The sequence below is a fragment of the Alexandromys fortis genome, unplaced genomic scaffold, assembly GCF_014885135.2.
Source record: "Alexandromys fortis isolate MF-2015 unplaced genomic scaffold, M_Fortis_MF-2015_v1.1 scaffold_466, whole genome shotgun sequence".
NCBI lineage: Eukaryota > Metazoa > Chordata > Mammalia > Rodentia > Cricetidae > Alexandromys > Alexandromys fortis.
In genome coordinates, this window is record NW_026068332.1 from 36,359 (window position 1) to 63,227 (window position 26,869).

At 35.3% G+C, this 26,869-nt stretch overlaps 1 protein-coding gene and 1 pseudogene across 1 annotated transcript; one reads left to right on the forward strand and one right to left on the reverse strand.

Annotated features, from left to right (window-relative positions):
- Positions 1-1,964: 1,964 nt before the first annotated feature.
- Positions 1,965-26,611, reverse strand: Tmem47 (transmembrane protein 47). Its single transcript, XM_050132842.1, has 3 exons — positions 26,123-26,611; positions 13,336-13,476; positions 1,965-5,287 (listed from the first exon to the last, which is right to left on the reverse strand). Exons 1-3 carry the CDS (start codon positions 26,346-26,348, stop codon positions 5,109-5,111), a joined length of 546 nt encoding a protein of 181 aa, XP_049988799.1. The 5' UTR covers positions 26,349-26,611; the 3' UTR covers positions 1,965-5,108.
- On the forward strand, positions 9,007-10,212 carry LOC126495240 (60S ribosomal protein L21-like; annotated as a pseudogene).
- Positions 26,612-26,869: the final 258 nt, after the last annotated feature.

Here is a 26,869-nt window from a genome sequence, read left to right on the forward strand (position 1 = left end):
TTTGTGTGTTGTTAATCTTGGCTTAGAAACACTACATATTATCCTTTCCACTTGAACAGTTCAGCTACTGTTCTCTTAACTAAACTTTGGAACCCTTGGACCTACTTCTGGAATATAAATGTGAGTCACCTAGTTTGTTACGATGAAAATAGATTTTTTTCCAAGTGTGTGTACATACTCTAATTTTAGATGGATGTGGGTGTAACTTACACTCTAGATTGGACACCGTCTTTGCCTAGGGTTAAATTTACTCATAGTTAAACAATACTCAACTTGCTCACATTAGAAAATTGATATCATTTCATTATGCTGAGTTTGGATATTAAGTCTGTCATTTGAGTTTAGATTGCTACAAAAATGTCCCATAACTTGAGACAGGATTTAAATCATTCAAATAAATTAGGCTCCCTGTGAAAATATGTCTAAGTCCCAAGTCCTAATTTTATTTAAAGTTTCAATTTTTATCAGATGACACTGCATTTCTGAAACTATATTAACAGTAAGACCTAACATAAAAATTTGATAATGTATTAAGGGACTTTTCAGGAAATGCAATTTTGCTATCATCTTATTTTCTAAACAAAAGACTGAAACTATAGAAATAGAACATTGTTGAAATAATACAGGCTTGACTTAATTAAGCTAACTGCTAATGCTACATGACCATTATGAAAAAAATAAATTAAAATTTCTTTCCTGTTTTATGTTTACAATAAAACCTCTGAAGTTAAAGGATTTTTCTTGTCACATCCAATGAAGCTGTTTCCATGTATGCAAATTCAGAGAAACTAGGTCATGCATAATTACTAGGCAAGACATGTTTATAAAGGTGATTTTCTCATGAGAATTTTCTATGAAATTGGTAAGTATTCATAATGAAAATGTAATACAGTAAACGAGTGATACTATTATCACTAAAAAGGAAAACCATTCAAACAGAAAAACAGAAAAAGATAAAATTTATTAAATATGTGTATTTTAGTTTGTGATATTATACTTTACATTAGCTCTCTCAGCAGAAAAACTAAAATTCTTCAAATTTGATGATTCATGAGTCTTGAAAAATAGTCTTTGTGACAAATACATTTATATTCCAACTGGCATTTTGAAGAAAGTTTGCTCAACTGAATTATTCTACTTTTATCTTCTGGTAAATTTTCTGGTAAGCATACAATTGAATTTGCCTAATGTCTGATTGAAATTGTTTTCTAAGCATACTATTCATACACGCAAAATGTTACGGGTAGATTCTTATCTTTAACTTTTTCATAAGATATGTAGAAGCTTATTTACCAATCCATACTGAATATAGAGAGTGCCTCTTTAAAAGAGGACTTCAAAAATATTTTTAACACAACCTGCAAACACTGCAACCTACACAATTCTTCCCAAACTGTCTGTACATTTTAATAGAACAATTTTAAAACAAGAAGACAATATTTCTTGATGTTATCACTGATTCTCCATCTGACTCACTTGGGGAAGACAGGAAGGATCATAGAGGAGAATTTATGTAAAAAATTTCAAAATATTTTTGAAGCTGAGAGTGTAACTTGGTTGTAGCATGCTTGCCTAGCATGTGTAGAGGCCTCAGGATCTATCCATAGCACAGTAAAAAAGAAGCACAGAACACAAGCAAAGAACAGCAAAAATAAACACACACACACATACACCATCATATAAAAAAGTTTTAAAAAGCCCATTAGGAAGAGGTGGTGGGAAATAATATAGGAAAATTAAATGTGAAGATACAGTCAAAGTGATGTCCTCATAGAAAATTGTCACCGGGAAAACATTTGCTTTGTACAACAAAGACATGTCAATGATTTTAGAATAAAACTATAAGTGTGTCACATTATGGTAAGTTTTCCATATATTTTAAAGTAAAAAATGAACTGAAGATATGCAATTTAGAAATTTTGTCTAAAGCGTTTACAAAGAAGAAAAGACATAAAATAAAAGCATTATCAGTGAAACCACTTTTATTTTTATTTCTTTCACATAGATAATTTCAGGTCAACTACAAAAATCATGAAATGAAGAACTGATCATGGGACTGCACACACAAGACTCACTGAAATGAAATAACGGTATCACAAAATGACTGTTAAGAAAAAAAAAAAGAACCAGAATACCATAAATTCATATTTATGTAGTAATCATGTCAGATATTTAAAAATAATAAATACAGAATAGTAAGAGAGAAACTAATAGCAGAAACAGTATGGAATACATTTTATTTCCTTTAAGACAGATGAAATTTCTAGGCACAGTTTTAGGCATTAAGGAGGACACAGAGGCATAGGTTAGTGTGCGCTGCTCTGTACAAAAATACAGTCTGAATAAATTACATTGCTAGCCATACAATTAGACAATCACTTACCAGTCAGTTCACTGCATGTTTAATAATATACAGGTACATGCTAATCCATATATAACATTTATATTTCAAACACATAAGTCTCTCTATATTTGTCTTTAAAATTTACATGTTTACCTTACAAAAAGCTAAATACTTGTGCAAGAAATCTGAATAACTAGCCCTGCTGAGTACTTTTATGATATCTTTCTATGTATATTATCTCTCTAAGATAAACCATGGGTTCATGATTAAAAATTCTGCTTAAGAAAATACCAAACAAACCTAAAGCTACAAAGACATGAGGCTAGTATAGCTTAAATAGACACTTGTATTTATTCTGATAGACACAATACTGCTTTGGATGAGGAACAAGAATTTTCCGCTAAGTTTTGTTAGCAATGTAAAAGTTCCAAATATTAGTGGTGGTAAAAATACGATATATGGTTCATTACAATTACAGAAGGAATCTACTTCTCAATAGACTACAAATATGTGTGCTTCAACCTGTAACATAGTCTGTCACCTTTTGGATTGTCAGGTGGACAGAGAATGACACTCTAGATATGATACTGGTCCACCTGCACACTGTAGCCTCCAACAAGCCTCATTGATGCCAGGACCACAGTACTCATCTTCCATAATTCAAGAATAAGGCGATCATCTCACAAGAGACTGTGAGCAGTAACTGAAATCCCTATCCAAATATCACATTCCTCATTCTGTTCTGACAATATGCAAAGAACTTTATAAGAGAATCCATACCAGATTTTATGATTTTAAGAAAGCTATCTCAAAATATTCTACAATACTAATACTCTTCTGGAGATTTTCCATTCAGTTCCCTACAATTCTTGATAAAATTATATACTTTCATAAAGTTTTACCTGTAAGATAAATTTAATAACTTTTCTTTACCACTACTAAAACAAGAATGAGTTATGTATTCATAATTACTTTGTGATTCCAAAGAAAATTCACAATTGGTTTTGGCATTTCAGTAAAATCCTTTGTGGGCAGGGAAAGGCTAATGTTTTTTGGCAACCATTCTTAAGCTGAAAGCAGAAGTCTGCTCTGTGAGGTAAAACAAATTATTAAATACTATTGACATGGTCCTGCTCTGATTGGATTATATTTTAGCAAATAGGTACATTTTAAACTTTTTTCCCAATGTTTCTTTCTTCAGGAGGGTCACATGAGAGCATACTTGTTTTAGTGACTTCATTAACAAAAATAATCATTTATAACTTTAATATCAGAGTTGTATATTTTATATAAAAATAGGTTTATACTTAAGCTATCCAGATTTGTATAATAAACAAAATGAACAAAGTTTGCAGTAGGAAATTAATGGCAAACTTTCTCCTCTTGTTGATATTTCTTTCCCTTGGAACCGTCAGTGAATGATTTCCCGAACATAAATTCATCATACTTGTGCGCACAAATCAGCTAGCTCATCAGTTAACTTCAGAGAACCAGGTGACAATCAAATAAATTCAACTCGCCTACTGAGACACTTCGACATTTATATAACTCTATCACTATTGCTTTCTTTAAAATGAAGACATTTAAAATACTTGCAAAAATAGCAGCCTTGTATTTTAATGAATTTTACACAAAGTGATCATCCTAATTCCTACTTTCTTTTGAACTGCAGTGCTTATGAAAGAATCATTAAATTTCAGATTAACAGCATTTCAATTTTGCTTCTTGGGCAATTATATTAACACTTTCCAGTGATTCAGAAGAGAACATAGAGCAAAGCTTTAAGGTATATGAACTTTTGAATGTTGACCTAAGCTTCTTAATGCACACAAAGTTAGTGTTCAAATGACTTCACTAGAGCAAGTATTGATTATATGCATGATAGGTATGTATGTGGAGGATTAATGAACAGCTTATTAACATTTATACTAATGGTGCATGGTCTAGAAAAAATAAGCTTGTTACATATGCACAATTGTTTGCTGCAAATTTTGGTGAATAATTTAAAGGGTACAAAAGCAACTCATGTACATTTCTTTCTGATTGCCCCAGGGGAAAGCAGATACTCTCATTTTGCCTCATTTTTAGAGGAGGCTGAGGCACAATTTCCTGTCTGCATAATTAAAAATGCATGTCTCCAAACCTTGGCTTCCTTACTGTGTAACTATAACTTGCCATTAAGAAGAAAATGCTTAAACATAGAATTATCCCGTTATATCTCTGACTATCATATGATGCTCAAAACAGTTTGTCTTTAAAATCTCACTCAAGCAAGTAACCAATAACCAATGTAGTCACTGTGTGTTATAAACAGGTGATAGGGGCTCCAACAGTAGATTATTTGTCAGAACAAATCAACTTTTAAATGTTGCTTATGCCAGATGCTCCCCTGCAGGCAATAAGAGACTATGGCAATTTTCATTCCAACTAGCTTCTTACAATGGTTGCTGTCATACTAACCCTTCACTTGTCAAGAAAAATGGCATGAGCATATTGGTAGTTTGCAGCATGTGCCTACATCTAATCAGCTCTCTTAATTTGTGCAGTTCTCTAAAATGGATATAAAAGCTGGTTATGATGTTGACAGCCAAAAGGGAAAGGATATTAAATCAACTGTGCAAACTGCTTAATGCTCCATGAGTGTTTTAGAAAATAAGTGTTAAAAAAGATGATGACATAAATCGTTTTTGTTGATCAGTTTCTCTCTTTGTGGTGTGTGTGTGTGTGTGTGTGTGTGTGTGTGTGTGTGTGCTGAGACTTGGTTTTAGTAGTAGTCTTCATAGTTTTTAGGGTTCAGACAATAAAGGATGGCACCCCCAAATGAAAATATAGTTGCCCCCCAGGCCAGGCCATAGCCCCAGTTGAACTCGTGGTAAACTTTCAAGCTCACAGTCTCAATAAACTTGATTGGGTAAAGAACCAGGCTGCAGACCTGCAGAACAACTGAAAAAGGAAAAATCAAACAAAATTATGAAGTTATTTAAAGCAAATAAAGCAGCATAGGCATATAAATATAAATTCATGAGCTAATTTTTAATAAAATAAGTATAAAGACCAAAAATTAAAGCATTAATAATTGTAAATGTCATCTTTTAAAATATCAACATTTTCTTTTATTCTTTTATATTTATTTAATTATTTATTTATGTACTTACTTTTCTTGCTTAGTTACTCTGACAATACTGTAATAATTGTCCTGTTAATAACTGGTGAATTGTTATTAGCAATTAATGAAATTAGTATAACATAATAATTCATGAATATACAAAGTTCTGATACTTGCTTTGCAAATGCATGTACAATTATCACTAAGGACAGTCAGTGTCACTATTTATACTAAACTGCTTCATACAAAATCCATAAAGAGCTAGCAACAGTGGCATCAAGGCAGACTTAAACCCTCACTATTTTTTTATAGTTAAGGAACTGAAGAATTCAACATTTTTTAGTGATTATTCGTTGCAACAGAAATTTTAACAATACCTTTGTTCATAACCATCTGATTCATCCCAATGTTCCAGGAAGAATCATTGTGATGTTTTTGCTTCTATTTATCTAATTAGAAACTATTTTCAACCTTTATCTCTCAACAAGTCTACACTTCTCATCTTTAAAAGAGACTAAAAAGTCATCTTTGTCAGGAAGCTGTAACTAATTATACACCTTATAATAGATTTTACACATATTTTCATATAGATTTCCCATTGGATTTAAAAAAAATTAAGTCAGTGAAGGAAAAAGCAAGGCCACGAAGACTACTATAACAGAAACAAAACTTAGATATTAGTTTTTAGATAGCTCTTGGTTCTAACTCAGGAATGAAGGAGAATTGTGATGAGTCATGTTTATTAAAATAAAACAAAACAATTAAACAGGAAGGGAAGGAAGGGGAAGGCTTATTTTAACTACCTAAAATTAAAGGGGCATATATCCTATGGGTATTATTATATGAAAGTCACTACACTGGATTACACAGGAGATGAAGTCACCCATTTAAAATTTATATCTTCCTTTTGGAATAACTACTACACAATTTCTATTTAATTTAAATTAATTTAATTAGAATGTATGGGGCTAAATTTGCCATATTCGCCTACATTGAATGCTTTAACACTCAAGAAAGATGACTTTTCCTTAAAAATCTAGGTAGAGATATACATAAAAGGGGCTTAAAAATAACTCAAACAGTCATGCTCATTCAGTTATACACTGGCCACATAATAATGGCAGAGCTATAGTTACAAAAAAACACAATATCCTAATGCTCAATGTATTTTTTTTTCTGGACACTTGAAAAAAATAAAGATAGCCCTGACATATGAAACATTTTTTTAAAGTGATTACTCTTTAGGTCCTATTAAAAATACTCTAAATTCCAGAATTTTAGCAACAAAAATATAAACAGTTAAACACAACAAACTTTGTGTTAGTTGCATGATAGGTGTGTGTGTGTGTGTGTGTGTGTGTGTAATTATGCCTATAGTTTTGATTTTTTTTTTTTTTTTTTGGTTTTTGGTTTTTGAAACAGAGTTTTGCAGAAGCTATGGAGCCTGTCCTGGAACTAGCTCTTGTATACCTAGACCAGGCTGGCCTCAAACTCACAGAGATTTGCCTGCCTCTGCCACCAGAGTGCTGGGATTAATGACATGTGCCACCACTGCCTAGCTAGTTTTGATATTTTCTTAACCTTAAAAAGAACAAAAAGATTTCAGACTTTGAAATCTACCCTCACTTATTCTCAGCATCCAGAAAGCGTCACATTACCAATATGATCAACTCTCCTTGCAAGTCTACATGGCAGCCATATAGCTTTGGCATAAAACTGATAAAGAACCATATGGTTCCTCAAAATCCTAAATTTCTTTAATAATGACCAGGATAGAAAAGACTATTTGAATTCATATAGAATTGCAACTGTGGTAGCCTTGTAGCTCAATGCTAATCTGGGTTTGCATCTGCTTGCTATTCTTCCACCTTACTACTGAGAGTAGATGAAAAGGAGATTCTCTTGACACTGAACACAGAAACTACACTTTCTTTCTGGTTTAAAGTTTTAGATAATAGTTAAACCTCTGCCAATAGCAGAATTATATAACCTTACTTCATGTATTTCTAACCACGGTGCCATAGCAATTAAAAAAAAAATGTTGGTGATTTGCATTAGTGAAAGAAAAGGAAATCTCTTGTAAATGTCATAAAACTAATGAAAAAATGACTGCCACCCATGCACAAGAGCAAATATTAGTTACTGAGCAAGGTTTTCTCCCCCTTTTTAAAGACTTATCCTCTTAGATTTCTATATTCTCATCACTAAATCATGACTGAAATATAGAGGATATGATTAAAATAGAAAAATAAATTACAAAATTAATCAATTTATCTGATAAATTAACCCATTCAATAAATATTTAAATGTATCTCAGTTATACAGTTTAAGGCATTATTGCTACCAACAGAAACAAAGCTGCTGTTCTCATGTATAAGCAGTCCATCAGTAAATGCATACCAAATAAAAATGTGGCATGACTATGATTGCAGCCAGCACTGGAGAGACTGAGGCAAGAGAATCATTTACTAGAGTCCAGACTGGGCTAGACAGCAATGCTATGCCACAAAAACCACCAAGTCATCAATAAACCAATCAATATACCTTGAATATAATAGCAAGTATTACTAAGATCCAAGAAGGTCCAAAAAAAAAAAAGAGATGGTAGCTCATTTTTAGATTCACAAAGGAATCAGATTCTTCTGGGAAGGTGGTAAGAGCATAGATGTAAACCCTGAATGGAGGTACAGGTCAACAGAGCAGGAAGAAAAATGACCAAGGAACAGGCAGTGTTAAATTTCTGATGAGAAATGTGCCTATAGAATAAGGAAGATGCCAATGCTGTGGTCTTGGTTCAGCAAAGAGGGTAAAAATCAAACCAAATAAACAAATAAAATCCAATACAAAATCATCATGCATCAGTTCCTGGTTAGGTCTCAACCTGGAAGACCACAGTTAAAGTCTTTGATTGCCTTCGAAGTGACAGTCAGCTGCTAATGAAGTTTGAGTAGAGAAATAATAACGAACTTGAGTTAATTAAAAAAAAAAAAAACAACCAGCCAGTTCCTAGAATAAGGTGTTAACTTAGGATGCTTTAAAGGTTCATTTCAATGTGTTTCATTCATCAAATTCTAAACCTCCAGGGTATAATGTAATGACATAATTTCCTATTAGAGGGCAAGTTGGAATATGACTCCATTAAGAGTCCATTGGCAAACTCTCTTGAGCAAGCTTGCTTAGACTTCTTTTGTGTTGTAGCAAGAAGAAAAATTATCGTTCTAAATTGTGTTATTATTTCTGAAATCACCGATAAAATTGAATACAATAGAAATTTGGGAAAAATATAAACCTACAATGGCAAATTAAGGTTGTTCTCCATTTATTACAATGACATAGTAAAAAATGCCTTCTTGCTTCACATAAATTTCTGAAAGGCGGGGACAAAGTTTGCAGAATAAGATAATGACATCATGCTATACCTTACTACCAATCAATGGACTATAATATAAATATATGGGACATTGTGGTATTCTGTGTCCTTCATCAGATACTGTACTTGGAAAGTTGTGAAACATTTCAGAATTTGAAGGATATCTAGAATTTAATTCCTTTAAAAATTATCAATATAGCTTTCGGCCGCAGTAGCCATCTTTCAGTAACTCGCCAAAATGACAAACACAAAGGGAAAGAGGAGGGGCACTCGCTATATGTTCTCTAGGCCCTTTAGGAAACATGGAGTTGTTCCTTTGGCCACGTACATGCGAATCTACAAGAAGGGCGATATTGTAGACATCAAGGGAATGGGCACTGTTCAAAAAGGAATGCCCCATAAATGTTACCATGGCAAAACCGGAAGAGTCTACAATGTCACCTAGCATGCTGTGGGCATCATTGTAAACAAGCAAGTTTAAAGGCAAGATTCTTGCCAAGAGAATTAATGTGCGGATTGAACACATCAAGCACTCAAAGAGCAGAGACAGCTTCCTGAAGCGGGTGAAGGAGAACGACCAGAAGAAAAAGGAAGCCAAAGAGAAGGGCACCTGGGTTCAGCTGAAGCGCCAGCCTGCTCCACCCAGAGAAGCACACTTTGTGAGGACTAACCGGAAGGAGCCTGAGCTGCTGGAGCCCATTCCCTATGAATTCATGGCCTGATGTACAAAAAGAAATAAAAGACTTGGACTATAAAGGTTTTTACTTTAAAAAAAATTATCAATATAAAATTTTGTGGCAGAAATACAAGAGGAACATAAAGCTACTAATTTCTTTGTGTATTTTACTTTTGTGTTATCTTGTTGCTTAGATTTGAGATAAGGTCTCTCTATGTAGCAAGCATTAGTTGGTCTAGGACTCTACGGAGGCCAAATCTATCTTGACTATCTCCTCAGGAGAGAATGATCTTGAACTTCTGATTCACATACCTTTGCCTCCAAAGTGCTGGGATTACAGACAAGAAACATAGTATCTGGCTTCCAGCTTTAAACAGGTGATTGTCAAATAAAAAAAAAATCATGTATGTCATGTAGTACAAGTAGTTTGTGGTCTTTATGACATTTCAAACTTCTGACTTCCCTTAAGTATTATTCCTGAAACTGCATTCACAGGATAGAACCACCTGTAACACAGGTGATAAATAAATTCAAAATCAGGACTTATTCTGTTCTCCTATTTTGGATGTAATAGCTAAACTGTAAGATGAGTTGGAAATCTTAGTCTTTTAAGTCAGAATGATGCTCTCAATTGAAACCCTGGCTCTCCAATACAGTAGTTGAAAAATTGGATATTTTTTTGCGTATCTATGAGTTCCAGGAATAGAACAGAATGTTTTTTTTTTATTAAAAATTTCTGCCTCCTCCCCGCCTCCCTTTTCCCTCCCCCTCTCCCCACTCCCCACTCCCCTCCTTTTCCCTCTCCAGTCCGAAAAGCAGTCAGGGTTCCCTGCCCTGTGGGCAGTCCAAGGTCCTCCCCCCTCCATCCAGGTCTAGAAAGGTGAGATCCAAACAGGCTAGGCTCCCACAAAAGTCAGTACATGCAGTAGGATCAAAACCCAGTGCCATTGTCCTTGGCTTCTCAGCAGCCCTCATTGTTCACCATATTCAGAGAGTCCGGGTTTTTATAAGTTTAAGTGGTATATGTGTTTTGAATGCAGGTACTGCCCATCTCAGCAAAAGAAAAAAGAAAGTTTCTTCTGAGAGAACTCATTCTCTATATGAACAGACACTGATATTACTTGGTAACGAAAGGCTTGTTGATATTTGGATAGGGAACCATTTTGTTAAGAAAAATTATTACTATTTCACAAATGCCAATACAAACAAAAAAAGAAATGCTATCAGATAAAGATTTGCATTTATAAAGTCAATGAAATAAACTGCAACTTAGGGAAGCCATCTGCTTCAATACAATTGGTTTAAATTATATAGATTTTCTAAGTTTTTCAAAATTAAATCCAGGTTAATAATTGATTACTATGGGCAATGAACACTCTTTCCAAAAATCAACCGAATGTAATGATATAATTCATTTCTGTGGTATTTTACAAATAAACAATATGTTTAGTCTTGTTTGTATGAAAATTCAACATTAAACTAATGGTTATTTCAAAGCAAGTTTCCATAATCAATGCCAAAAGGAAAAGAGCATAATTAAATCTGAGGACATGTACATTTTAAATTATAGCAATGAGTATAGTGTTCATTCTAGGCCTCAGTGCATGGAGTAAAACTATACGTATCTTGCTATAGGGTTTCCTTTCATTTTTTTTTATCATTCATTACTATGTGATAGTTAAAGCCAAATTAAAAACTTTATTCTGGCCAAACCTCTTACCAATATATGTTTTATAATCAGTACTTATTTTCACCAATGTATTTATGTTTGGAAAAATATGTTTTTATGCAGAAAAAGGAAACTCTGAGTTGTTTTCAACAAACATCTAGATGGTGCCAGCAAGGGACTTCTTTACAGTTCACTTGCCATCATGCAGTGAATCAACGGCTAAATGGAATATCTCTATGCCATCCTATAATAAGAAATGTCTACTATTCTCAAAGTGGCTTGTAAGAATTCTAGTTTTAAAACTTCTCATATCATGGGAGCACAGCTTATCAAAAAGAATTAAACTAATTATTCATTGTTATGTTCTTAAATCTTAGCTTCAAAGACAAACTCACACTTCGGTTAAAGCATCTACATTTTTTTTTATTCCAAAACAGAGAAAATAAAAAAATGATAAACCAATGAACCAAGAAATAAGTTAGAAAATATGTATATCAAAGTTGTTTTCTATTGGTACTGTAGCATTCCAAATTTAGGCTTTCATTAGACATGGCAACAATAACATAATAATACTGTGGTATTATAAACATTTCCAAATATATTCTCTAGTAATGCTTTGTAGTCTGCTAAAATGTTTTGTGAAGATACTTTGACTAGTTTTATAGCCATCTTTAATACAATGTTTAGTCCATAAAAGACATCCCAGAAATAGCTAAATGGATGCGCGAGGAAGTCATGAATCAATGAACCACTTGTTTAAGATTCATTTTTTTCTAGTCCCAGGTATGCAGCCATTACTTGATCTTGGGTATGTCATTTAAGTCAATTAAACATATTTCTAGATTTCTGTTCAGCTTTGATTTTTCTTTTCTTCTCTCTCCCCTCTCTCTCTGTTTATTTTTGGTCTGTTTGAGACAAGGTTTCTCTGTGTAGCTCTGGTTGTACTGGACCTCGCTCTATAGACCAGGCCTCAAACTCGGGTATCTGCCTACCTGAGTTTGGGATTAAAGGCTTGTGCCACCACTGCCCGGTTTGGACTTTATGCCTACATTCTGATCAGTCTTGTTATAAAATGAATACAAGCAGCAGGGGGCAGTAGAACACTTTGGGTTTTGCAGTTTTAGCTCACACTACCTCTGAAATCCTGAGAACTTTGATCCATTCCAATTTTAAACAGCTTTTAAAACTCCATCTAACAGCATAGATGGGTCTGTCAGTATCTTCATTATTGACAGTCACAGGGGCTTATTTTTTAGACTTCAAATCAGATATGACTGACAGGGAAAATTGAAGATACCACAAGAATATTTCGGTTAAGAGTCAAAATGAGTAATATATTCAATGATATTTTTATAACTGAAAATCAAAACTCACTTCATATAATGAACTGGGCTTGTAACAGTCCACAAAGCCCACCCACAAGACATTTTTTTAAACACAGCTGTTGGTCTTTTGTTTACCATGTTTGATATTTCGATTTAAAATGCACTTCACAGAATAATAGCTGTCAAATTAATAGACATTCACTGCCCTCATATAATTAACTTCTTTGATGGTTCACATTAACTGACATGATTTTTCCATATTTTTCAAAACACGTATGCTTTTAAGAATACACTTTTTGAAAATTCCCTTTCCTTGTTTCATGAGACTATTTTAATATATTGCCATTGTCCTAAGATCACAAAGGAGGCTAGAGGTCAGGGTAGGGGAAGAATGGATGCTTAAAATAAAAACAAAAGACAAAAAAAAGCAAATGATAAATACATCTGCTACAATTTCTTAGGCAATAGCCTGGCAGCCCTATGGAGGTTTTTTTGGATTTGGGGTTTTTATTTTTGCAGTGGTGTGAATTGAACCTAAACTCTAGGTCCTAGAGCTTAAAGTCGTGCTAAGCAAGCATTCTACTACTGAGCTATATATCCAGCCTAAGACGTTTTATTTATTCACGCTTTAGCAAGACGTTTAGAAGTTGCCACTGTTCTGTGAAATGCTTAACATGCTGAAAACTGATAATATGATAATCCTTCAGCCAATTTACCTTAAAATATAACAAATGCCTCTCAAATTTTTTTGTAAGTAGCAAACACATACTGATGCATGAGAAAGGAGAATGGTAGACAGGTTCATGAATCTTTAATGCTGGTTTGAATGTAATGAATCTTTTTACCTGCTGCAAAAAGCATGACAGCAACAGGTCTGTAGAAGCGCCTTCGCGATCCCACGCAGATTGAAATCAAACCCACCAGGAATGCAATGAGAATGATGGCAGCACCACCCAGGAGTAAAGCCAGAGTAGCAATCTGCCAATCTGGAAAGTAAAAACAAAAGCCTTGAAATAAAGCTGCAAAGAATCAAAAGAACGCTGTTTAGTACCCTTCACTTTGATGCAGCTCAATGGAAGTGATTTTACTGCATGCTAAGCATCTTTGGGGTTTGAAATGTTTTGAAACAAAAATTAATATTAATGTTCTTATTCAGAAATGGTTCCTCTGCTAAGCTCAGCAGAGTTTTTTTTTAGTTTTTTTTAATATTTATTTATTTATTATGTATACAATATTCTGTCTGTGTGTATGCCTGCAGGCCAGAAGAGGGCACCAGACCCCGTTACAGATGGTTGTGAGCCACCATGTGGTTGCTGGGAATTGAACTCAGGACCTTTGGAAGAGCAGGCAATGCTCTTAACCTCTGAGCCATCTCTCCAGCCCTGCTCAGCAGAGTTTTTAGGGCAGAGTTTTGCCACACTTCTTACAGGCGCTCTACTAATGTTAAATGGAGCATCCCTCTCTATGACCTACTTATTTTCAATATTAAAATTTAAATTTTTATTGAACTATAAAGTTCACAAATCTTAACTAGAGAAAAATAAGGCTAAGTATATAACCATCACTCAGATATAGATTTTAGATATTTTCATCAGCAAGTAACTACCCCCTTATGCCTTTTCCAGTCAATAACTATCCTACTACTTGGGCTATTGACGAGATCAAGCACCATAACCAATTTAGTTTGGTCTGTTCATGATATGAAATATTTTGTGTTTTTCTTTTAAGCCTGTGAAGATCATTCCATTATTATGTGTGATAATACAAGACAATTTTTAATTTCCTTTGCATCTTAGAAAGCCTTCCTTAGCCTCATTAAAAATCCAAATTTTTGTTTGCCTTCCTCACTACTAAAACTATCCTTTAGTTAACTCATATCAGGAAGTTTTTTCGGTGAATTATTTATTTCATTTCATGTATTTCTGTCTGTTTTAGTAATCATCACCAAAATGGTTTCTAAAGTAAGGAATGTCAGAGAGTTAGACTAGACTCTAAATGATTGTTCAGCACCTTTCTTCAATCAAGAACAAGTAAAGCTATAATGACCACATGGCATGCCTTAGATTCAGTAAAACCTAAACCTCATTGATGATAATTTGTCATTTCTTGTCAGGATGTAGCAATGGTATGAAAGAAAGATGTTTCATTTTCCAGTAGAGAAAATAGGAAGAGGAATATATTATAAACTACACATAGGTCAGGAAGCATCACATATGGGATACTTCAGGATTAGCATACTACAGTGGTGGTAATTTGAAGGAAATTCCCAGAATTATTCTGCACCTCAGTTTACTGTATGCACAGGAAATGCAAAGAAATTGTTAACCTGCAATGCAATCTACTCAAAGTCCATAATCTATGATAGTTTGATGATTTCCTCTGAAATTATCTGTCTAAAATGCTTCTTGTGCTGAAGATAAAGGGCTGGTAGAGAAAAGTTAAGATGTTCCTTTTGTATTTATACTTGAACACTCTTTTCTACATCCTTGCCTCCAAATAATTTCTGGATGTTTCACTGGCTTTCAACTAGAAACTGCACAGCAATCAGAAAACAAATACACAAAACAGATCCACAACATCTTAAAATATAAACATGAAAGAAACATCACAAGAAAGTAGAGAGCATTTTTAATGCATCTATTTGTTACAAAGCCATATAACTTCAAACAAAAAGTGTTATCTGGCTTTCAACTAGAAGTTAAAAGGATAGCCATATTATGGCATTTTTATTCCCTAACAGCATGTAGCTTTGAATTAAAAAGACAAAACAATGCTTGTACTTGGAAACCTCTAGACTACTTTGAAAAAGTTTATGCATAGTATATTATTTGACACTGGAAACATTAACTTGAAATTTCTTAATTAAAAAAATATCAGTATAACTACACCAAAGCAATTAATATAAAAGAACAAAAGAGTAAAATTCATCTGTGCATTTACAAATCAGTGAGACATCTCGCATTTAAACAGCTTCACTTAAATAATTTTAGTTGGAATACTACTTTTAAAAACAATTATTATTTTAAAGAAGTCTTAGTTTTCTTTGAATAAAGGTACAACTAATTAGTCACCTCCTTGAAAATATCAATACAAAGTTAGAATAGATTGATTTTCATGATATGCTATTCCATGCAACCAAATAATCATAAAACAGCAGTTTTCTCTATTTTTACTTTCAACCTAAAACAAGACAATTAATAATCTTAGCCAATATTGCCTACCTTTAATACCCTCAAATAACCAAGTCATACATTTACTTGCATTTTATAAAGACAGACAGAAAAAAATTTTCTGAAAAAAAAGTGAATACATATTGTCATATTTGTACCAGTTTAACTATGACATAGTATGGACAGAGCCATAGACAGTAAGTAAGTGAACAAATGCTGATAATAATAATTAACAAAAATGATTTTGGTGGGATAATCATATAGCTCAGCAAGTAAAGTCACATACTACCAGGCCTGAGGGAACTGAGTTCAATGCCTGGAACACATCTGGTGGAAAAGGACAACTGACTCCACAAGCATACTGACTACAAAAATGTGTGTGCACACATACACACAAAATTAAAACATTAAATCTAAAAAAAAGGAAGGGATAGGCTGGAGTTCACCCTGTCCTAGACAATGTTCTATCCCATTTTCAAATATTAAGCAATTTTTTCTAGGCAAAGGCTAATCAAGCAACTGAAATCACATAATAATATCAATGGGATAAATGTGGAATTCCAAGTGATACTCATCTAAATTTGCAAAGAAAAACAAAGCAAATTCTAATTTCACATAAAGTTGCATTTTCTCAAACACTGATATTCTCTTTCATATACAACATAAAAATGCAGTAGTGAAATAGGAAAATAAGTTATTAAAAGGAACTAGAAATTATGAAAGGAATATCTTACAAGGCAGGAAATACATTAAAAGCAGATGAACAGAAACAGGTATGGGTTTTCTACTAAATGTCCTATATTTATTTTTAGTGCTGGCTTTATGGCTAATGAAAAATATCTCTCTATACTCAAAGTCAACAAGGATAGTGAACACAGTTTTTCTGTGATATTTTTACTCTTCTTCCCCTTGATAGGCAACCAGAGTTATTCGTCAAACAGAAAACTGTTTTATTTTCCAAGAGAGACTAGAAACAATCCATGACTCTCACTGTCCTGGCCACAAGCTGGGGTTTGAAATTGAATACCAAGACTATATTCCTAGTAGCGAATGCCAAGCTTAAATTTAGTTTTTGTATATCCACGTGGAAAGATTCATTCAGGTTGGTTGTCTAGGATCTAAACTTTACATTACTGCCCAGTTAATACTCAATTTACAAACTCAACAGTGTTTAGGAATAAGAAATATAATCAAGGAGGTTCAGTATGCTTTTCAGGGGTGTGTTTAGGCCTTTGTAGCTAAGAACAGGGCTTCTGCTCAGTGTCTCTACATAGAATCCATGATTTAAGACTTAGGGCAACATGGCTAATAGGTGATCTTTAAGTCATGGACAAATAGTTAACATTTCCCTTTCCTCTTACTAAACAACACTATGAAATGGAGAATTTTTTTTTCAAAAAGTAATTAAGATATATATATATATACACTTAGCTCATTAAATTACCAGACTTGTGTTTATAACGTTTATTTTTCAGTCAGTCTAAAAATTGCCTTTATCACAAATGTATAAAAAAAAAACCCTGAGCAATTTGAGTAATACGCTAAAAAGTGATTAAAATATTTATTGCTACCTTAGTGGTGTTTTAGTTAAAGTTTATATTCCACAAAAATGTGCTTCCCCACATTCAATGTGTGTAAGGCATATTAAAATATAACATTTGTAATTTTCGGGCATTTTATTTTTTTTACACAAAAATGTCATGTGTGTCATGCTTTCACTATCAGTTAATCTTTATATTAATCTTCACTCTTTGGTTTAATTGCCTCATGGTACTGAGTCAGATGCAGTTCAAAAATCTGAGATTATTTTGTTTTATTTTAAAAATTCTGTAAATGATGACGTGATTCTGAAGTGGAACAGTGAACATAAAAACCAGTCCTGCTGAAAATCAATGGCCTATGGCACATGAACAAAAGTGACAAAGGAATGTACTAGAGCTTTGGAGCTGAACTTAGGGAAGTCACAGCCTAAGATGACTATGTACTTTTCCTAACAGAAACAAAAGTAAAAGTAAACAAACAAAAATGTACATGCACAAAGTATTTCCTTCCACAGTAACGGGAAAAAAACCAGGAAGCCCCTGTATTATAGCACTAACTTCACTACTAACATACAGGTCAGGAACTAAATTTGAGTCCTCTTTCAAGGTATTTTTACTCACCAGCATCAGTCTCCACTCTCTATAAATATGTTAGAATTCTATAGAATTGTGCTGACATATTTTTAACAATGTAATATGTGAGACTGCCTAAAGTTGCCAGTACATTATGAAAATTCTATAGCCTATGTTACAATTGCCTAGCTGGAAAACTGTTTTCTCCTAGGGAAATTCATAGTCAAAATTCATTAATGATTTCCAGGAAAGGAAAATCTTAATGAGGATACATTGTCTACTTTGAGTCAAAGTCAGAGCATGAAAAACAGCAGTGTCTAAAGCTTTCCTTCTCAATTTGTCTCCAAACCTATGCTGAGACTTGTTCTATTATGCACAAATCTTTGAACCCAAAATTGTTACTTCGTTCACAGAATTAGATACCATAAAAAGCAATAAAAATGTGTTTTTATTTTAAAATTCAAGTTTCATTATTTGGGTGAGTAGAATTTCTCTAAATGTATTATATGTTTTATATTAAAGTAGTGTATTAATGTACTAATAGATTATTCTTCCTTTTCTATAATTCTCATTAGAAATTAAAATATACATTTTTACAAGCTTGTATGATCACAATCAAATTTGTCTGGCAGCCACTTATATTTTCATCTTTAATCCCCCCAAGAAGAAATTTTATTAATTAAAATGAAACCCATAACTTATGTGAAAGTAACTCATATCACCTAAAAAGGTGATTTTTATCTCACTCCCTATAAATTTTCTCCAGATTTTCCATGATCTACCTAAATAATATGAACACATTTACTAAGTCTTATCAAACAGCAACTAGTTCTGGCTAATTTTATTTAATCATGTTGATAACTTGGAAAACTAACTCATTATTGTAAATTCCTTTCTATCATTAGGAATTAATATTACCAAGGTGATATATTTAAAGGAAAAATTCCCCATGGCACGTGAATTACTGATGTTCAATCACAACAATTTTGTTCAAACACTTGCCGTTTTTTGCTAGTTTTAGAAAAATGACGCCCCCTTTTTAAACAAAGGAATCTCTTGGCTCTTTCACATAGTTGTGAATTAGAAAACTGAGTGGAAATGTAATTTAAAATCTAAGTACTGTAACATATGGTGTTTCCTCTCAAATAAAACTGTTATATACAGTGCTTAGCAAAGATCCTTGGTATTAAAGCTTGTTTTAGCACTTACACAGAAAGCCAACATCATACCCAATGACTGCTATGTCTTCTTGTGCTATATGAGGAAACTTTCACTTGCATTTAATAATGCCCGTCCTTATCAAGCATTGTTACTTCTCAATAATAACTACTAATGTTTATTTGTACAAAGATGTGTTGGGTTTGATTAACTGAAGGCTGTTTCTTTTCTGTTCTTAAAAAAAAATTAAAAATTAAATAGCCAAAATTGTGATTAAAATACCTGGGTTTATTTGAGAAAAGTAGAAAGCTGAAAACCCATCTCTCTAATAAAACTGAAAGAGTAGAAGGAAGATCTTCAAATAGCCACCCACATTAAATAACGTCCTAGTAAATATGAGAGAACAACACAGGTGTGCTAATCCCTCAGACAGCTCTTTCCTTCTTTCACTCCTCTAGGGAAAGAGAACTACTGCTTCATTTTCAGGATGCAGTAAACTTATTCCGTTGTCTTAAATCATATCACTTATTTCTTCCCTTCCTTTATTCTCCCTATCTAGCACAGGACCGAGCACACAGACTTACCGTATAAATTTAGATCAAGATCAAATCTACTTCTTGTTAGTGAATCACTGTCAATGAAGTAAAGTAGCTGCGGCTTTGTGAGAAGGTTAACAAAATGGAAGTCACTTCTATCTCTCCGCAACATGGTAGTGTTAGGAATAGATAGACTCCAAGTTTCATTCATAATAGACTATGGCAATGCTTTGGTGGATATTGGTTTAGAAGTCTTAAATATAACATTAAAAGAAACCTCTTGTTAAAATTTGAATGTTAGCTTCAGTGCCTATTTTCATACAAATAATATGGAAATTGGGAGATTTCATCTTCTATTTTTTTACATCATTATTTTTTCTAACAAAAGAAACACCTTAAACAAACAAAGCAAAGTTTGTGGCATTATACTCAAACAACTCCTTAAATTATTACCTTAAACTTTACAACAGTTGAGAGAGAGAGAGAGAGAGAGAGAGAGAGAGAGAGAGAGAGAGCTAAAGAGAGAGAGAGAGAGAGAGAGAGAGAGAGAGCTAAAGAGAGAGAAAACCTAAAATGTTTTCCTGGTTCTTTGAGAAACTGCAAATATCCTTCATTCTTGTATATGCATGTATTTTATAAATAAGGGTTTGTGTAGCAAATATTCAAATAGAACAGAAAATTGGGGATTTACTAGTTTCCCCATTCCCATATAAATTTAAGAGCAAAAGAGTATTCTTTTCTAATTTCAGGAGATCTAATAATTTGAAAAGAGTGATAGATTTATCTGTCAGTGCCCTTGACATGAAATATTTAAACCATAATGAATTGCAATCTTGGTTATGTGAACTCTCTATGTGCCTATCTATCTACCCACTCATATTTGTAAATATCTTCTTATGCTCATTTCATCCCACAAAGAATAATTTATAATTTTTTATAAGTGACCAATCATTAAAGCCATGTATTTGCTAAAAGGAGTATTTATCATAGCTAGGAATTATTTACATATTGATTAGAAAAATCAAGTACAAAAGCTACGTTGTGAGGTTCTCTTTGTTCTTCAGAGGCAATAGATTTTATATATGTGCAGCTAGACTGTGTCAGATGGGATGCTTCTTTGAGAGGTGGAATCCACCTCTGCTCTTAAATCTGAGCTGGCCATGTCACTCCGCATAACCAATAAAATGTAATATGAGAGCTGTAAGATGTCCTAGCTAGTTCACAGAGAAGATAGCTCTCTTCAAATTCTTATTCAATTGTAACTATTCTAATTATCTTGAGACACTGTGCTAAAAGGACTACCTACAAATACTCTGGATAGTGTTTCGGCCAAGAAAAGCCTTCTGATCATTCCCACTGAAGTGCCAAACCTTTGAGTAAATGCATTTAGAAAAGGATCGTACAGTCCCAATATTCCAGTCCCTGACCACGAAAGTCATACTCAGCTATGACCACAAATATCTGGAGGAGTGACGTTAGGCTCATTACGTACTATCTGCATTCCTGGCGTTCAGTGTTCCATAGCATAAATTTTTGGTGTTGTTAGTTTCCGGTAATTAATAAATTGAGCAAATGTTCATTGCTATCACAAACTGAGAGCCTGGTAAACTTATCAAAGGCCATAGTACTCTCAATAACATTGCATACTCATATTGTGACACTGGGAACAAGAGAGGTAGGTATCCAGCCTTTAACAGTCCTACAAAAATATTAGTTACTGAGATAAAAGTTCTCCAACCTACAGTCCGCTTTACTAAGTGCTAAATAACGTATAACAATATTTAAATCTGACATGAAAACAATTACTTCATTATCCAATGCAAGATCTTTCACTACTTAAAAAGAATAATTCCTTCTACTGAAAAATTTCACTTTGAGTTTGCTTTTCTAAAGATATAACATGAAAGAAAACAATGTTTCATTATTTAATCTTCATTATTTGCATCTCACAAGGTTAAGTATGTTTTATGTACTTGCATAATTGGTGAGTGGACAAGTTCAGGTCAGCAGGAAGCTGAAGTTTCATGTAGTCTTTGTAACAGTATTTTGTCCTACCACAAGATTATGGTATAACTTAGCATTGTTCATACAAAAGACTTAATTTGAAATATCTACAACCATTTTCATTAATAGATCATAAAATACTGGTTGTATCTTAGGTCTCTCTAAAATGTCTTATGAATAAACAGGAATAAACAAAATCCTAAAGTGTACTTATTGTCAAGAGGTACGCTATTTTGTTTCAGAAAAGTTTTTGTTTTGTTAGTTATGTTGTGTTTTTTTTCTGCTTTACAATGCCGGCCTTTTTTGAAAATGCTACTTTTAACACTCTAATCAAAACCCTTCGCTGCTAAAAGACTCCACTAAGGAAATCCCTGGGGATTTTAATATCTCTATGAATATGAGGAAAAGAAGAATTTCATCTGACCACAAATTAAGATATCCTTTGGAGAATTTGAAATTCAAGAAGACATTAAAGGAAGAAGTCATTATTCAGATCTTGGTTTAATGCATCCTGGGTTTTCTTTGATTTATTAGTTAAAAAAAAAGTTGGGTGCTAACTAGTACTGGCACCATTCCATCTATTAGTGCATTTGTCCTGGTGGTGTTCTTTTAAAAGAAGCTGGAAGAGAGTACACTTTTAGTGACTACACAGCTAGCTATCTGTAAACATGTTAAGCTTTCTCTATGGATACCTAAACCTTTCTGGACCACATCCCATTGTGATGTCCAGGTCCTGATAAAATTCCATTTTCAAATTAAGTTGTAGTCTCAAAATATGCACAGGTGACATGGATCTGAACTCGGAATCCATGTCACTGTTAGATTTTGTAAGAACTGCAGGTGTTCAGGCAGTTCCATTTATCTTAAACTTCACCAAAGATAGCTTTTCTTATAAATTCCTGTTTTTTTTTGGCTCCCCGTCGGGGACTTGAACCCCGGTCCCCCACGTGACAAGTGGGGATATTCACCACTATATAAACGAGGAATAAATTCCTTTTAAAAGAAAATTTTATAGTAGAGTAAAAAACAAGGGCTATATGTACACACTCTTAAAAGAACTTTCTGTCAACTGAAAATAATATTCACCTGTTTTAGCATAGAGTGCCTGGCCATTTCAAAACTACCAATGACTCATGTTACAAATGCAGCTATTCTTAGGGCGGTGCACCAATGATGTTAATAATGTTCCTTGAAAAGGGTACTATTTAATCAAGTGTTTTGCTGATAAAAAAAAATAGATGAACATACCCTTGTTACAGTTCCAAATTACTGTCAGTTAAAATGTTTATTAGGCCACCTATATGCCCTCTCTTTTTGCTGAGTGAAAATTCAGACAGTAAAAAGCCATTTGCTTCAAAGGAAATAGCTACAAATTAATTGCTTTAAAAAGAAGCATAAAATCATCCTAAAATTAGAAAGCTTTGTAATGTGGAGTTTAGGGAACCTGTTTTCTTTAGTCTCTTGCAATTGCTATGGTTGTGAAACTCTAACTACTATATTCTTGGGGGGGGGATTGCCAAACTAAACAGGAAGCAGTGGTTCAAACATTATGAACACTTTGAAAATTTATTAAAAGACTATTCAGAAACTACTGGGGAAAAGAATTCTATAGACAGAAGTCTTGTGATTACTGCATATTCCAAAGTTCCCCAACTCTACTACCAATGACAACTAATTCGCAGTTTTCTCCTTTGTCTTCCTAGAAAAATTACAAGTAAAGATGAATGCCAGTACTCTCCCCCACATCTCGAATTGAGGCTCCAGAGGAAAGCATTCTGGCTGAGTGACAACCAGATTACTGGTTCATACAAGAACTGCTGACGCAACCTTCAATATACCAGGACACAAGAGGAATGGCTCTGCTCTGGCTTAAAAGCATAAAACTGGTTAGAAACAACAAACAAAGCATATCTGGTAACAAAATTGAATGCAATTTTAGAATAACAACTTAGGAGAAAGTTTCAATAGAAACTGTACCTAAGTAGGAAATGCTGTCCTCAGAAGAAAAACATTCCTGAAATTTTCTTCCTTGAAATAAAACTTTGCCTCTTCAAGGCAGTTTTAATTCAAATTAAGACAAAGACTTTTAATTAAGCCCCGCAGATCCTGGGGAAGGACTTTCAGTAAAACTATCCTTGGTTGCTTTTTCCAAAGTATTTCTAGAGAGAATGAAGTGGATCCCTTAACATATTCTGACAGACATTTTCCTTCTATCTCTCTACTAGGCAGAGCAAACAGACTGAATAAGCAGCCTGGCTTTGGAACAGGCAAGAACAACATTCCTGGGCCAATCCTAGCGTCCCGCTTTGTCTCAAAGCCCTGGTACACAGAAGTTTAAAGACCATGCAACATCTTTAAGAGCACATTTTCTAAGAAGGAACAGCAATTTTCTGTATTTCAGCCTCTTCCGTTCACAACTTTTCTACTACAACACAGTCAAGAACTTGTTCCACATAACTTCTAACAAAACCATCTCTGCTTGTAACCTATCTTGTTATTTTTAAGGGAACACAAGACTGTTTTTTAAAAGCAAAATGAAGCTAAAGCGGATTTCAGAAACCCAAATTGAAAGGCATGAAGACAGAATAAAAGAGGGGGCGGGCGGGGCAGGGGGAATCAGAAAGTGTCCCTGCCTTTGATATTCCCTTTTCACAAGTGCTATGGAGACCATATTTGCATTAAGCTTATGCCTCCTTATTTCTTTGTCCAGCTTAAGTCTTTTCTTTCTTTCTTTCTTTCTTTCTTTCTTTCTTTCTTTCTTTCTTTCTTTCTTTCTTTCTTTCTTTCTTTCTTTCTTTCTTTTCTCTTTCTTGTCCAGCTACAGATTTCTTTGTAGCTGAAATCAATGGGTATGGAGGCAATTAAGGAAAGATTAGCAAACAAACTGGAGCTGCTTTCACTCCATTCTCCACATTCCAGGCCAAGAGAAAAGGATAACAGCCTGAAGAGCAAATGGGAGCTAAAGCTGGTTTCTCCAACCTATCTGAAAAGTCTTTGTGCAGTCAGAGGGCTATTATTTCAGGAGACAGAGAGAAGGGGGCAAAAGATTCACGTTGCTAAGGAGACCTGCTGAAGCTGGCATTCCTACATAAATTTCCATTTCTATTGAAGGTGGAAAAGAAAAGATATTTTTTCCAAAGTTTATTTGCATCCCCTGGTTACCAAAGAAAGGCATTTTACCGATTTATTTCATCTTTACTTGTAAACAACTAATCCCGAAAGAATTAAAAGACCTAAGTGTTGACCTCCTGCTGCCAGCCAGGCCCCTTTACTATGAATCAATCAACAAAGAAACCCTTCAATAAGAATTCTGAGGTAACTGCAAAGAAAAAGCCTTTGTAAACCCAAAATTAAATTTCTGGAAGGAATTTAACCAAGTGAACTAATCTCTCTTATAACAAAAAACGAAAGACAAAGAAAGTCGGGGGGGTGGCTTTTGTGCTATTTCAACTTCATTGGAACTTGAAACGTTTTCAGTAAAAGCTTTATAAATAATCTCAGAGAAAATATGAAACTGTCAAAAATAAATTTAATGAGTTTCTCTGGTCAGCGTGTGTGTGTGTGTGTGTGTGTGTGTGTGTGTGTGTGTGTGTGAGCGCGCGCGCGTGCACACGCGCATGCGTGAGCGCGCACACCGGTATAGAAAAGCATCAGCAGAGCCTTCCTTTTATACACCCTCCTTAATCTCTGCACACACCAGCAGCTGAAGAATCAGAATTCGAGATGGCATAGTTTGCAGTAAGAAACTGGAAGTTAGTAAATTCCTACTAAGAGTAACTGGGATGCTGGGGGAGGAGGGGCACAACAAAATTGGAGGATCATGAAGGGAAAAAAGCCATAAAGTTCCTTTCGAGTTAGTAGCCGCAAGGTCTACAGACTACTCTACCTCTCTTCCCATCGTCGTGCAATTTTCACCGCTTGCTGAATAAAGCACAACTTTTCAGGCAACTGCAACTAGCTCATAGAGAAAGGGACAGAAAGAGAGGGGAGTTTCTTACTGTGGGAGTGAAAGAAGGGAAACTCAAAAGCAACAACGGTATCACCAAAAAAGGAAACAAAATTCATCAGTCTCTCCAGACTGTCGGTATCATTCCCCAAAATTTAAAGGAAGGGGAGGGGGTAAAAAAAAAAGTGAAAATTTATTCGAAAAAAAAAAAAAAAAAACAGATAAAGTGAAACAGAACAGAGAGAAATGTGGGCCGAGAGGAAAACTTAGGCAAATTGCTCTTAGACAGAGGATCGGGAAAGGAGGGGAACAGAGTGGAGAACCCACACATCTTGAATTTGGGGCGTTTTGTCTGTTTCTTTTTTAACGGGGGTGTGGAAGGCGTAGCATCTTTTTTCACAGCCACATGGTTCTCGCCTTCAATGATAACAATTGCCCAAAATAGCATACGTGTTACTCCAAAGCCGGAGAGACCGGCAAAGAAAGAGAGGGCGTGGGAGGTCTTCTGAGTGTTGGCGACCCGGACTCCTTCGGATGAGGGGAACATGCAGGGGCTTCCTGGGGCCCGAGGGTCTTAGTGTAGGGGAGGGGAGAGAAGGGAAAGGGGAGTACGGAAGGGGAGGGGAAGGGAGAGGAGGGGTGGACTAGAGAGGTGGAGGCAGCAGAAGAGCCCTGGGCAGGAGGGCGCGGCGCGGGGGCCTCACCGCTGCCGAGCGTGGACTCGCAGTGCCAGATGTCCAGGTTGGCGGGCTTCCGGCAGGACTCCCATAGGGACAGGTAGTACTGGTGGTCCGCCGTGACCCAGGCTGGGCTCAGTACAGCTCCCAGGTCCAGACACAGCGCCAGAAAGATGCATACGAGCCCGACCAGCTTGAGCGGGGTCAGCACCGACACGCGCACCTCTTCCATGCCGCTGCCCGCCGAAGCCATACCCTGGTGCCTCTGCCGCTCTCCCCGATGCAGTTTAGGACTCCAGGAGGGTCCAAAGAGCCCGAAGCAGGAACTCTGGACTAGAGAGGCGCTGGTACACTGGCGCTGGGGACTCGACCCTCGGGACTCTGTTCTGCACGCAGAGAAGCCTGCGGGACTCGCCGAGCGGGGAAGGCTGGCCCAAAGGAAGTCGTTGGCAGCCGCAACAACGGCAACTGCACAGTGGACCTTCACGCAGCGCTCTGCCTGTGCCCGCGCCCGCGCCTGCTCCTCCCAGGCGCGGCCAGGCTGGCTCCGCCCCAGCCCCGCCCCAGGCTGCAAGAGGCGGCGCCTTGCAAGGGAGGCGGCGGGTCTGCGGAGTGGAATGGCTCTGGTTTCTGGCATCTGGACTCCCGCCCTTCTCAAGGCTAGCCTGGTGGCCACTGTGAATAGCAATTCTCTGCTGTCAGCCCTAACACGTTTGCTCTGGGGTCCCTCCATGGGGGGATGTCTCCGGGTCACGTGGCTTTCTTTTTCGTATG